The sequence below is a fragment of the Drosophila suzukii genome, chromosome 3, assembly GCF_043229965.1.
Source record: "Drosophila suzukii chromosome 3, CBGP_Dsuzu_IsoJpt1.0, whole genome shotgun sequence".
In the NCBI taxonomy this organism is placed as follows: Eukaryota; Metazoa; Arthropoda; class Insecta; order Diptera; family Drosophilidae; genus Drosophila; species Drosophila suzukii.
Window position 1 is genome coordinate 51,288,703 of NC_092082.1, and position 12,602 is coordinate 51,301,304.

General features: G+C 44.9%; 2 protein-coding genes across 13 annotated transcripts; both read left to right on the forward strand.

Moving 5' to 3' along the window:
• Positions 1-6,044: 6,044 nt before the first annotated feature.
• LOC139353160 (uncharacterized) lies at positions 6,045-11,690 on the forward strand. 12 transcript variants are annotated; one of them, XM_070996584.1, is made up of 10 exons: positions 6,047-6,186; positions 6,242-6,478; positions 6,556-6,741; positions 6,820-7,115; positions 7,181-7,559; positions 7,734-7,819; positions 8,096-8,292; positions 8,363-8,429; positions 8,580-8,744; positions 8,835-11,690. In XM_070996584.1, exons 5-9 carry the CDS (start codon positions 7,552-7,554, stop codon positions 8,615-8,617), a joined length of 396 nt encoding a protein of 131 aa, XP_070852685.1. In that variant the 5' UTR covers positions 6,047-6,186; positions 6,242-6,478; positions 6,556-6,741; positions 6,820-7,115; positions 7,181-7,551; the 3' UTR covers positions 8,618-8,744; positions 8,835-11,690. The 12 variants fall into 12 exon arrangements, with proteins under 12 accessions (XP_070852678.1, XP_070852685.1, XP_070852682.1 ...); XM_070996577.1 differs by lacking the exons at positions 8,363-8,429; positions 8,580-8,744; positions 8,835-11,690 and having other exon boundaries at positions 6,045-6,186; positions 6,233-6,478; positions 6,556-6,737; ... (4 more) ...; positions 7,734-8,022; positions 8,080-8,220; XM_070996581.1 differs by having other exon boundaries at positions 7,734-8,022; positions 8,080-8,429.
• LOC139353159 (uncharacterized) lies at positions 10,184-11,690 on the forward strand. The gene is made up of 2 exons (XM_070996574.1): positions 10,184-10,891; positions 11,359-11,690. Exons 1-2 carry the CDS (start codon positions 10,184-10,186, stop codon positions 11,431-11,433), a joined length of 783 nt encoding a protein of 260 aa, XP_070852675.1. The 3' UTR covers positions 11,434-11,690.
• Positions 11,691-12,602: the final 912 nt, after the last annotated feature.

A 12,602-nucleotide genomic window follows, 5' to 3' on the forward strand; every position in this document is an offset into this window, starting at 1 on the left:
AGTTAACGGGTCTTTGCTGAATTGGTCTTACCGCTCTCTTTTCTTATCTTTCCTCTGCGTTTTGCAAAGCCACGCAGCTGTTTGTTGGAACTCATCTAAAGCTTCCTACTTTTTCTACTTTTTCTACATTCTACATTTAAGTGACCTCAACTTGTAAACAATGTCTGCCTGCTGTGTTGTTGGTTGCCAATTTGTTGGTAAAATCACTTCTCGGCAGCCTATTGTTAGTTGCTGGTTATGTGAGAACATTGCGCACGCAAAATGTGCAGACTTTGGGCATAGTGCTGCCCAAATTGCTGATCGCACTAGATCTAATGCTAACCTGGACTGGACGTGCCCTACATGCCTACATATCAAAATCGATATAAGAGCATTTATGAGGCAAACGGAGCTGGAGTTCCAGGCATTACGTGCTGGATTTACGGACTTATTAAGTCGATTTAATGTTTGCGACTCGAACTTTAAAGGTCGGATTTTTCTAAGTCAATCTTCATTAAATATAAATCGTAGTCCTACACTGCCTAATGTTTCTTTAAACGTTCCAGATCTCTCGACCAACCTCTCTCTTCCCAGCCCCACTGCAGGCTATGTGTCGTGCGACGAGGATGATCCCAATGGGATCGAGTCATCAACGAATGACCCCACGGGGCAATCGCTGCCAGATTCAGGGACTGTAGTTTCGCCTGAGTCATTAAGGCCTACTCACCGTTCACCGGCTGTTGCCACTTCCGGGGCTCTGCCGCACCTTGTACTTCCTATAGCTAATACCCTCGCACCTCCTCCTGTCCCACTTACTAGCATGATCCCTAGGAAAAACACGCATAGCCCTGCTCTCTCTTCTCCGGTACCACTCACTGTCATGGTACCTAGGAAATCTATTTTTGTGTCTAGGTTGAATGCAGCAATAACAGTAAATGACGTTATGCATCATATTGTCACAAACCTCTCCCTTCCCAATCAAAATGGTATTGACATCACCAAATTTAATTTTAAACAGATAAGAGATTACTCTTCCTTTAAAATACTGGTTCCGGACGGGCTGTTCTCTAAACTTCTTTGCCCCAATTTTTGGCCTGCTGATATAATTGTCCACGAGTATATAAAAAAAAATAGCTTCCTTTCCATGACTTCTTTGTCGGCGCCCAGCTCTGATATAAATTCAAAAAACTAAATTTCCTAATTCACTATCAGAATGTTCGGGGGCTTCTTAGTAAACTCTGTGCGCTTTATATAAATAGTTCAGTTTTTGAGGCCAATGTTATTGTACTCTCTGAGACCTGGCCTAACCCATCCGTACACGATAGTGAGATTTTGTCTAATAACTTTTTTGTTTATCGGAAGGATCGTCAGACCCGTCGAGGAGGAGGCGTTCTTATTGGAGTCAAATCCAATTTAACTTCTGAGTTTTTTGATATTTCTGAATCATCAGGTATTGAATTTATTTCCGTAAAATTATCTTTCCCAAAAAGAAACATTTTTGTAACCTGCTCGTATATATATCCCGGCTCTGAATTTAACGTGTATCTACTGCACCTGTCCGCCATACATTCTATCTCCTTGTTGCTTACTGAAACTGACCAACTTATTGTGCTTGGTGACTTTAATCTTCCCAATATCTCTTGGTTGGAGAGTAAGGACTCATTGGCAATGATTTCTAGGATGCAAAATGATTTTATTGATGGTCTTGTTGAACTATCTTTGCAGCAAGTTAACAGGATTCCACATCATATTGGTCGTCTTCTTGACTTAATCTTTGTTTTTGATAGTAGCGATGCTGAAGTCAGTCGTATTTCGCCACTATCTTTACCTGAAGATTGTTATCATCCTACCCTTCAGCTCTGTATTAATGGATTTTTTAATAATCCTAGGACTGCAATAAATGAACAGCCTAGTTTGTGTTTTAAGAGGACTGATTACGGAATTTGAACTATTCTAAATGTAACTTTATGACCTTTTATCGTTGTAGTCCATCTCTGTATTCTTGTTGTATCGGTAATAACGCCCTTGAACGTATTTTTTTTGTTCAGGATCTTGGCGTTCTATTTGATCATAAACTTAGTTTTAAAGACCATATATCTACTATAACTAACAAAGCCAGAAGTCTCCTGGCGTTTATGAAGCGCTGGTCAAGGGAGTTTGATGATCCATACACAACAAAGCTTTTGTATGTTTCTCTTGTTCGTCCCTCATTGGAATATTGCTCGTGTATATGGCCACCTCAAATTAGCTGTTACCAAAATATGTTAGAGTCCGTTCAAAAACAATTCCTTTTATTTGCTTTGAGAGGTTTAAGCTGGGACACAGGAAGTCGATTGCCCTCTTATCATGCGAGGTTGCGCCTGCTGGACTTACCAACCCTGAACCATCGTAGAAAGTGTCATGGAGTTATGTTTTTGCATAAATTAATTAATGGTGATGTTGACTGTCCCTTCCTTCTTAGTTCCCTAAACTGGAATGTACCCTGTAGAACAGTTCGTCGCTTTCGTCCGTTGTCCCTGCCAATTTGTAGATCCAATTATGCCCTTCATGATCCTTTTCGGGCTCTTTGTGACGACAATAATTCACTGTGTCACGTCTTACTGTTTGATAGCCCTAATGCAACTAATTATGATAAACTTATGTATTTTCTATCTTCCAATAATTTGTAAATTTCTATGTTACTAGCCATTCTATGTGAGCATGTATTTTAAACTGTCTATTGTTATGTCGTCTTTTTCCATGTCCGCGATTTCGTTTACTTGCCCAAATCGGTTTAGGGCTCCGCGCGTAACAAGCATTGCTTGGTGTCGTAAGGGCCACTTGTTTGTACTAACCATAGTGCATCAACGTCCAAGATCCAAGATCCCTTTTCTACCCCGTGGGGGGCACCGGACCCCTCGAACTACAGGGCAGTCAATTCTACCAGTACCAAAGAAGTTAACGCCTCCCTTTCTAAGTATTTCGACTATTACAGCCTACTTTATTACCTACTTTGAGTTCTCTGCTCTTCTATGTGAACGAATTATATATCGAACACATTAAGGTTGCAACTGCTGCCCTCAGGCGAATGGTCTGGTCGAGCGCATAGACCGAGTGCTTGCCCCTATATTAGGTAAACTTTCCGAGCCATTGGAGGAATCTGATTGGTATAAACTAGTCAATCATGTTGAATTTGCTATTGATAACCGCAAAAACACTTAGTATTTTGCTGTTTGACAGCAACCAGCGAGGTCCTCTTATAGATGAGTTATCCGAGTACTTTGACGAGAAATTTGTGTGGCTTCCGAACGAAAAGTAGCCAGGCCGAAATCATAAATTTAATATAGTTTATTTATTTTATCGAATGACCATAGTATCATTTTTCGATAGAGAACCATACAATGGATAAAGGAAAAAGAAATATCAAACCGTTTGACGGTGAAATATATTCAATATGGAAGTTCAGAGTGAGGGCGCTGTTAGAAGAGCACGACCCTTTGAGGGTCATAGATGAAACTCATGCAGAAGTGACCGATGAGATAAAAAAGGCAGAACGAAATGGTAAAAGTTTAATAATTGAAAGTTTAAGTGATGCGAAGATAAGAATCTTTCGTTAACAGAGAAAGCACTGCTAAGCAGATTTTTGCAAATTTAGATGCAATTTACGAGAGAAGAAGCTTGGCATCGCAACTATCTCTGCGAAAGAAATTTTTAGCCATGAAATCAACAGGTGACACTTCACTCCTCAATCATTTTAATTTCTTCGATGATCTCATTACTGAACTTATCGCGTCAGGAGCAAAGTTAGATGATATGGATAACATTTGTCGTGTCCTGCTTTTCGCGCAGTGTAGATACCGGCTAGTCAACGAACATCCCAGGGAGGGGAACAACCAACAATGTTGTCTACGCAGCAGACACAACAAAAACAAAACGGAAATTCAAACTCGGACAACGGCAATTTCACGACGGATTTTTTTGAACATCTGGACTGGACAACACAGCTCTTATTGTGGTCCTGGAGTCCCTCCCAACCATGAGTGTATCCTTCAACATCCTTTGGACACATCTCCCAATCCTGTTCGGTGGATCGTGCTACCTCGCCTAACTCATCTCACCCCCCAACACGAATTTCTACTCACACGACTTCATTTCGTTTTCACATTATAATTCACAATTTTCTCTTAAATTTTAACATTTAATAATCCTACCTACGGTTCCGAACTTTTACAGGGAACACATATATATATATATATAAATAAATAACAATAAACAATATTCCAATAGTTTTGGATTGGTGTAAATAAATAGGTTAAATAAATAAATAATTTAAATGGATATAAGTAGGAATAAATTAATTTGGGCGGGTTACATAATCAATAACATCAGTCTCAATTTTTTTTGTATTAATTTTCGGCTTGTTGAATTTGTTTGCCGCTTGTAGTTTTCGGGAACCTTTTGCTAATTCTGGGTGGCAAATATAAGGGGCGAATAAAAACCTGGGGCCACCCGGCGATGAGTGGCCAATTTTCTTGTCGAAAATTTAGATCTCCTCCTGGTGGCTGGTCTTCGTCTCTCCTTACGTCAGTCTATTTTCCTGATCCAGGCTTTTCCCTCACGGAATAATTGGGTAGGAACTTGACTTCTAATATTATATATATTTTTTTTTCAACATAACCGTCTGCGACCAACTATATTTGCCCTTTAATCACTCTTGCTTGTTTCAATTTTTCAAGCCTCTCTTCGCCCAAAAACCACTCAAACTTTTCGAATTTAAGCCTTGGTTCATTTGGGAGTTATCCGGTTTAAGGAACCAGTTCTATGACTTGTCTAAGCTGCACGACTCCCTGAACTCACGAGTCGTCGATAGTGTTGTATCGATTTTCGCCTATCGTTATCAGTCTTAATGTAAACAGCTTTGCTAAATTTACCATTTGTGCATATTTTTGTCGTTTAGCACATAACAAGCACACTACGGTTTCGATGCTCGTCTCGGAACTGGAGTGGAGGATGTGCGTGTTCTGCTGGTTGTACTGCCCAACGTAGGCCACCGCCCACAACCCTGAGATTAATGCCTGGTGAGTGTGATTTGCTAGCCGGGCACTATTGTTTCAGATCCTTTGCATGGAAAACTCCCAAAGGATTTCCGCGCAAGTTTTCCAAAGCGTACAAAGAGTTTCCCAACGCTTTTGTGACTCGACATTTAGTGTACTTTCTGCAAAACTTGGAATTCCTATTCTTGCTGAAGTCACTTAGGACAAAGTATCTCTTGTATATTTCTTGACCCGGTGAGTATGTTGTAACTCTTCGCTGCTTTCTCGTAGGCCTGATGTATCCTTTCCTTTATTTTTTCTCTGGATAGCTGTTGTCGTTCCGACCTGGGCAATTGGGATATCTCAGCTTCATTCAGGGCATTCAACTTGCGAGCCAGCGAGTAATCTTTCCCATACGTGAACATGTGCTGTCCGAACATGGCAAAGTACGGCGAAGTTCCGGTGCTGCTATGTATGGATGACCTCAGCGACGCTTGTATGTCCGGTAAGTGTTCATCCCATCGCGTGTGGTCGTCTTGGATGTTTACTCGGATTGCTGCTAATACGGATTGGTTCACTCTCTCCGAAGCATTGGATTGTGGTGCGTATCTCCCTGTCTTCATGTGTGTAATTCCATATTCTTGTAGCATATTCTCGAATTCCTTGGATACAAACTGTCTTCCGTTGTCCGTGTGGATTGTTTCCGGAACTCCGAATTGGGTGAATATTTCTTCTTGCAGGAATCGGATTACAGCTGTCGATGTGGCCTCCGGCATCGCTTTTAGCCACACAAACTTGGTCAAGTGATCTAATGCGATAAATAGCATGGTATTTCCTCGGCGAGACCGCGGATATTTTCCTAAGAAATCCAGGTACATCTTTTGAATGGGTCGATCTGTCCGTGCTTCCTTTTCCATCACTGGTCGCTTTATCTGTGTTGTGTGCTTGTTCTCTTTGGAGTTTTCGCAGGCTGCTACAAAGTCTCGAACTTGAACTACCATTTAGGGCCAGTAATACATCTGCTGAAGTCTCGCCAAGGTCTTTGCCATACCCCCATGCATCGCCATGTCGCCGCCGTGGGCTTGCTGGATTAGAGTTGTCGTCAATGCTTCCGGAATCCACAGTTTCCATTCAAATTCCCCACTTTCCTCTCTATTGAAGTGTGTCTTCTTGAATAGAAGTCCTTCTTCCACACGTAAGTCCGGAAATTTATCTCTTACTTGCTCTACAACCAACTGCAGTCTTTCCAGGTATTCAGGAGCCGAGATAGCATGTCGGCCACGATGTTGTCTTTCCCTTTCCGATGCTTTATGTTGAAGTCGAATGCCTGTAACGCTAACGACCACCGCGCCGAAAAGAATGCTATTGGCCGGTCCGATCCTTCTACGTCTTGCTGGTATAATACTGCCCCAATTCCCACATGGCTGGCGTCACACTGTATCCAGAAGTGTTTTCCAAAGTCTGGATGAGCTAATACCGGCGCACAGGTAAGTGCTTTCTTCAGCGTTTCGAATGCCGTAGTTGCTTCCTCCGTCCACATAAATTTTGTTTTATTTTTTTTAAGGCAGTCCGTAAGCGGCGCACTTACACCGGAGTAATTTTGGATGAATCTGCGATACCAGCCTGCGGTTCCTAAGAAGCTGCGTAGTTGTCGCGTATTTTTGGGCACCTCTATCTTCATAATCGCCTCAACTTTCTTCGGATCCGTCCGCAAGGCCCCGTCACCGATTATGAATCCCAAATATCGCAAGTATTTAAAACAAAATTTTAACTTGTGTAGCCCGATCGTCAAATTTGCTTTATTTAAACACTCTGCCACTTCTTTCAGCAACATGCAGTGTTCTTCGAAAGTCTTGGATATCATCAGCAAGTCATCCAAGTATACAAAGACGCGGCTACGAAGACGCTGTGGGATTACCTTGTCCATTACCCTACACAACCTTTGAGCCGAATTACATAATCCGAATGGCATCCGTCGAAACTGATAAAGTGGCCTTCCAGGTATTGTGAAAGCGGTCAAGGGACGACTTTTCTCATCGAGTTCCACTTGCCAGAACGCATGTTTCAAATCGATACTGCTGATGAAAATCGTCTCATTCAAATCGACTCAATGTTCTGTAGCGGGTAAGCATCCTTCACTGTATGTGTGTTCAGTTTTCTCGCGTCTAAGCACAGCCTATTCTTTCCAGGTTTCTGTACCAGCGTCGTTCGGTTGTTCCAGGGACTTTCACTTAACTCGATGACTCCTAACCGTAGCCTTTCATCGACTTCTGCGAATAGCAGTTGTTGTTTCGCCGGAGACACGGGAAAGAATCTCTCCTTGACGGGTACAGTTCCTTCAACTAACTGGATCGAGTGTTCTTCTACCTTGGTAAGTCCTAATCCTTGACTTTCGTAGGTCAGAAAACGTCCTTTTGCTTCTTCCATTTGCTCAGTCTGTTCGGGGGATAGGATATGTGCCTCTATCGGTTCTCCTTTGGCCATAAATTCGGATTCCACCTGGTGTAAGGATTCTACACCCACCACCTCTGGTGCCAATTCGAATTTTCTCCAGAAATCTATGCCCAGGTACAATTTTTGTTTCAAGGATGGACAAAGGAGTATCTGCAATCGATGGGTTACCCCATTATACGAGATGCTGGGTTGAATCTTCCCCACTACTCGATGCTGTGTACCTCCTGCTGATTTCATTATCGATTGTGATCTCTGTAATTTCAGTCCTAACCTTTCCACTGTTTCTAGGCAACCTTCCCCAAGCAAGCTTACTGATGCCCCGGAATCCAAGAGACCCACGACCTCCAGGTCTTCGATCTTCACCTGTGCGAATGGTCTGTTGTCGCCTTCCACCGCAGCTCTGATGGCCGAATAAATCATCCTTCTTTCTGCTTTCCGCTGCTGACTTCTCCTACGGGCTCTGGCAATTTTTGGCGAAATGTTCCGGTCCGGATCATTTTTCCCAAATATTCGGTTCCTGACCTCTTGGTAATGTGCTTCCCGGACTGCAATCGGTTCACGTTTCGACCATTTAATAGTATGTGCTGGTTTATTTATATTTATCAGAATTTTACTAATTTTAATCGCCTTACAGCTATCCTTATCATTAGGCATGCAATTTGACGAGGCAAACGGATTGGAGCGTGGTTCCTCGTTCTTGCCCAAGCTCCTCACGCCGTTTCCCGTTTGGCATCGAGTACATCTTGGAGTCCTCACACCGGGTAGTCCACACTTGAAACAGAACACCTTTAACACCTCCGATTCACACGCGTTAAATGGGTGTCCCACGGTTCCACAATTCCAGCATGTCAGTGGCTGTCGTTCCCAGTTGGTCTCCCAGTGTCTAGCTAATGCCTCCACTTCCTCTTGTTCTCCAGGTACACTCTCTTCTCCGACTGATTCCGGACAAAGCTCATCGATCCTCGGACGATCTTTATACCCTCGGTGAGTTTCGAGGTTGCTGGGATGTCGGGTCCACCGAGTCGCCAATATTCTCTCCGCATCGTGGCATTCATGTCGGAGTTGATCCATATTAGTGATGTATATCGGGTATATAATTCTCGAAATCTGATCCCTAATGTTCATTTTTATCAGGTCAAAGTCGGAAAACGGCAACTCTAGTCGCGATCTGAGCGCTAGCATGGTCTGGATATACACCTCGATGGTTTCTCCCGGCTTCTGCTTCCGTTCTCGCAGCTCATACTCTCGCTCGAAGTTGGATCGGTGACTCTGGAACTGCTGCTGTAGTGCGTACCTCAGGTAAGTCCACTCTTCCTTCTCCGTTGACCTCACGTACATCCAGTACCATTCCTTGGCTTCTCCTTCAACTAACACGTGAAATTCTCTTAGGACCTCCTTCCACGGCACCTGATACGACCTTTGGAGATGTTCGAGGCGGAATATAAACTCTGACACGAGCATGGTTCTGGGACTTCCATCAAAACTAAGCCTTCACTTCCGCAGTTGGCCGACTTTAAACGCAAAATCGCCCACTGCCCCGCTTGACCGACGCTGATCCGGTCCTGGATTGAAGTTGTTGTGAGTCCCACCGTTTCCAGGAGGATGTTCTGGCGGCGTTATGTGAGACCCATTCCATCTCCTTGGTTCCTGCTCCGTCGACCAGGCGGTTTGCCGATACCCTTCCGATGCGTGACGATTCATCTCCTGCTTCTCGGACAGCGCCTCAGATGTTGGCGGCGGGAAACCCATGTGGTGACTTACCCCCGGCAGTATGATTGGCGGAGGTTGTTGTAGCATCCTCGGGTCGAATGGTGGCATCTGACTCGGATTGGCCCGCGGCTGCTCTGCAAGGCCATGAGGTGGCGGCATCGGCGTCCCCGAAGAGGGTATTTGGCCCTGTCCAACTTATTGTCCTTGGGCCTGGCGAACCTGCGTAGATGCCTGCCATGCTGCTTTTTCCTTTACGAAATCCCTGCGCCACTCCGCCATGCAGTCATTGATGTCCTTCATGAACTGCATCATATCCTGCTGCATCTGCTGTTTGAACATTTCGTACTCCGTCGACATTCCCATCTGGTACGAATGTTGAGCTTGAACCAGTGCCGCATTAACCCCTGATTTTATCTCAGATGGCAAAGACTTTGGTATGGCCCCGGTTCCGCCTACCGCTTGAAGACCACTAGCTTGAAAAGAAAAACACATAGATATAGGCACTGCTCGATGGTATGCTCGATGGTATAGTAAGAATTTGCAATGCTAACTTAGATAAAAGAGAATAACAGTTTTCCTTGCTTTTCCACCATTCAATAGGCTCGATGTCCTCGTTTAAAGAAACTCTCTCTGTACAGTAACTTTATATTTCCTCCAAAGGCGTTTTAGATCTGTTTTTTTAAAAAAGCCACCAGGTGAGAAAAGAAAAATTTGGTATTTGGCACAAACGTTTGATTTTTAGAGTTAGTTGCCAATGGACAAATTGGACTTGCTGGACTTGATTCATTACTCAAAAAACTATTGTTACTGGGAAATTCGCATGTATTGTAAATAAAACAAGGAAGAACGCTATTGTCGAGTACCTCGACTATCAGATACCCGTTACTCACCTAAAGGAACCAAAGTGAAATGGAGATATTAAAGCAGCAAAGCGAGATTGAAATGCGCCACCTACCGGCGGTAGACAGATTTAAGCGTTAAGGGCTGTGAGGAGTTGAATAACTCCCCACAAATAGAAGCAGCAGCAGATGGCCGGCCGCTTACCAGATACGCGGCGAATTCGCGTAGTAACGGCGCGGCGAAGAGAGTTTGGAGACTTGGATGGAGAACGAGAGAGCTTGGAGACCAAGAATGGAGAGCGAGAGAGTTTGGAAACCAAGGATGGAGATCGAGAGAGTTTGGAAACCAAGGATGGAGAGCGAGAGAGTTTGAAGACCAAGGATGGAGATCGAGAGAAAATGGAGACTTCGCGGGCAAGGCAAGAGTACCTCTCCCGTGAACTTTGGACCGGGAGAGGAAGTGCCACATCTCGGCAGTGGAGCGGCACACAGGCGTGCCACAAGCATCAGGGGAAACAGCGGGACTGCAGCAGTGGGCGGAGCATCGATTGGAAGGACAAGTGGGTCAACCAGGAGGCACGGATCTTGGACCCGGAGTGGAGAGATCCAGCGGGCCATGCGCAAAAGGGAAATAACGGTTCCCGGAAGCCCTATATAAGGCCGCGGAGGGCTGGCAGCTGGATCAGTCGATCACGAGGAGTCAAACCTTCAAGATCAGTTAAAGTACCAAGTGAACAGTCAGTCAAGCAAATAATCTACGAGGGAGCTACAACCAAGCGAGTCGTCGGAAGCAGCGCCGTGGGAAGCACACAAGGAGCAAGATCGCCACGTCGAGACGTTCGGGATTGGGACATCAGGAATCTCCGAATTGAGACACAGGTGGCTGAGTTCTGGAAGGCATCACGCGGCTAAGTCAAGGCGTTTGTTTTCCAACTTTGTCACGACCACAACCTGGCGAGTTGCCCGGCGACCTGGCGTGACGGACGAGCGGTAGATCGATTTGTGGTTTCAAGAGGCGACCGCCTGGAGAGCCCTGCGATTTCCGGCGAAGTTCCCGAACAGCAATCGCCCAACTCCCCGAGTGCCAGAACGACAAGATACTGGCCAGAAGACAGCGCAGAGGACATCGACAGCGACACCAGCAGACATTTCCCGCAGCTACGTTATCATCGCCGCGCGGAGCTCATTGGGGAGCGCAGGAGCGTCGCAGACGTCACGCATTAGGGTGAAGCCGGGTGGAACGTTCGTCTGCGCTAGGCGTAAAGCGAAGTGAACCGCTAGACAGCTTCCTGGCGGCAGCCTTGACTGTCAGCTCGCACTGAGCAAGAACCTAGCGGGACCGTCCGGGACAGAGCAAGGGACAGGTATTGCCTCGAAAGGCGTCGGCCTGGAGAGCAAGGCTTGTTCACCCTAGTCTGAGAACGGTGACGCTTCCCTAAGCCCACAAGGCTGAACTCTCGGCGGGTCTAAGGCGCAACAAGCGACCCCGAGGCAGCGCGTCAGCAAGCAAGCAGAGGCGGTCACTACGAGCGTCCCGAGACCCAGAATCCAGAGGAGGACGAGTCAACGCGTCGAGGAGCCAGAAAGAGGAGCGCCAGCAGCCGGCGGAACCAGAGCCAGGAGATACCGAAGCCAGCCCAGCCACACACCCGCTGTACTTATACCACGAGAATAAATCCCACTGTTACCATTTGAACCCTTTGTTTTCTCACTGATCTACGGGCAATCACGTCATATAAATTTGGTGGGACGAACGCACAATCTTCTGAGCTAGCCGCACGAATCTCGTAGCGAGCAGACACACAAAATCAGTTCGTTACAATGTGTGTGGATGTAAAAAAATGCAAACTAATATCCGCGGCAAATAGAATTCTTTCAAACAAAGCTATTCATCCAAATATTTTGAAATACAGAATGTGCCTTAAAATTGTGTATGTTTAGCAAGCATACATAAATATAAATGTTTTTTGTCTATTTTATGTGTTGCTTTCTCATTCTTGGCGCTGGCTGAAGCAAAAAAAGAGCCGAGAAATGAGAGCAAGGGAGAGAGAACAAAGTGCGCGGCTAACTTATCTTATCTGAGTAACGGGTATCTGATAGTCGATACTTTCACCAGGACGGTACTCAACTTTATAATTGCAGTTTTCTTATTCCAACGACCAACGAGCAATACGGGGATTGATAGACTTTTTGCTTAATGTTTGTGCTAAAGAATGACAATCCGTCACAATTTTAAAGGGCATGTGTTCTAAATATACTCTAAAACGACAAAGAGCATAAATAATCGCAAGTGTCTCGAGCTCCAAACTGTGGTACCTTGATTCGGCTGCCGAAGCCTTTAATGAATAATAAAAGACTGGATGCATTTTGCCAATGTTCTGTCTCTGCAATAAAACTGCTCCAAAACCTCGAGAACTGGCGCCAGTATGTAATTCCGTTTCACGATTAAGGTTAAATATTGAAAGTATTGGCGGAGTTGATAAACGATTTCTTAAGTCCTTAAAAACTTTCATTTGTTTTTCATCCATCGGAACGGTTCTCCTTTCTTTAATAGTTCAACTAATGGTCGGGCTATACTTGCATGAGACGGAACAAATCTACGAAAATA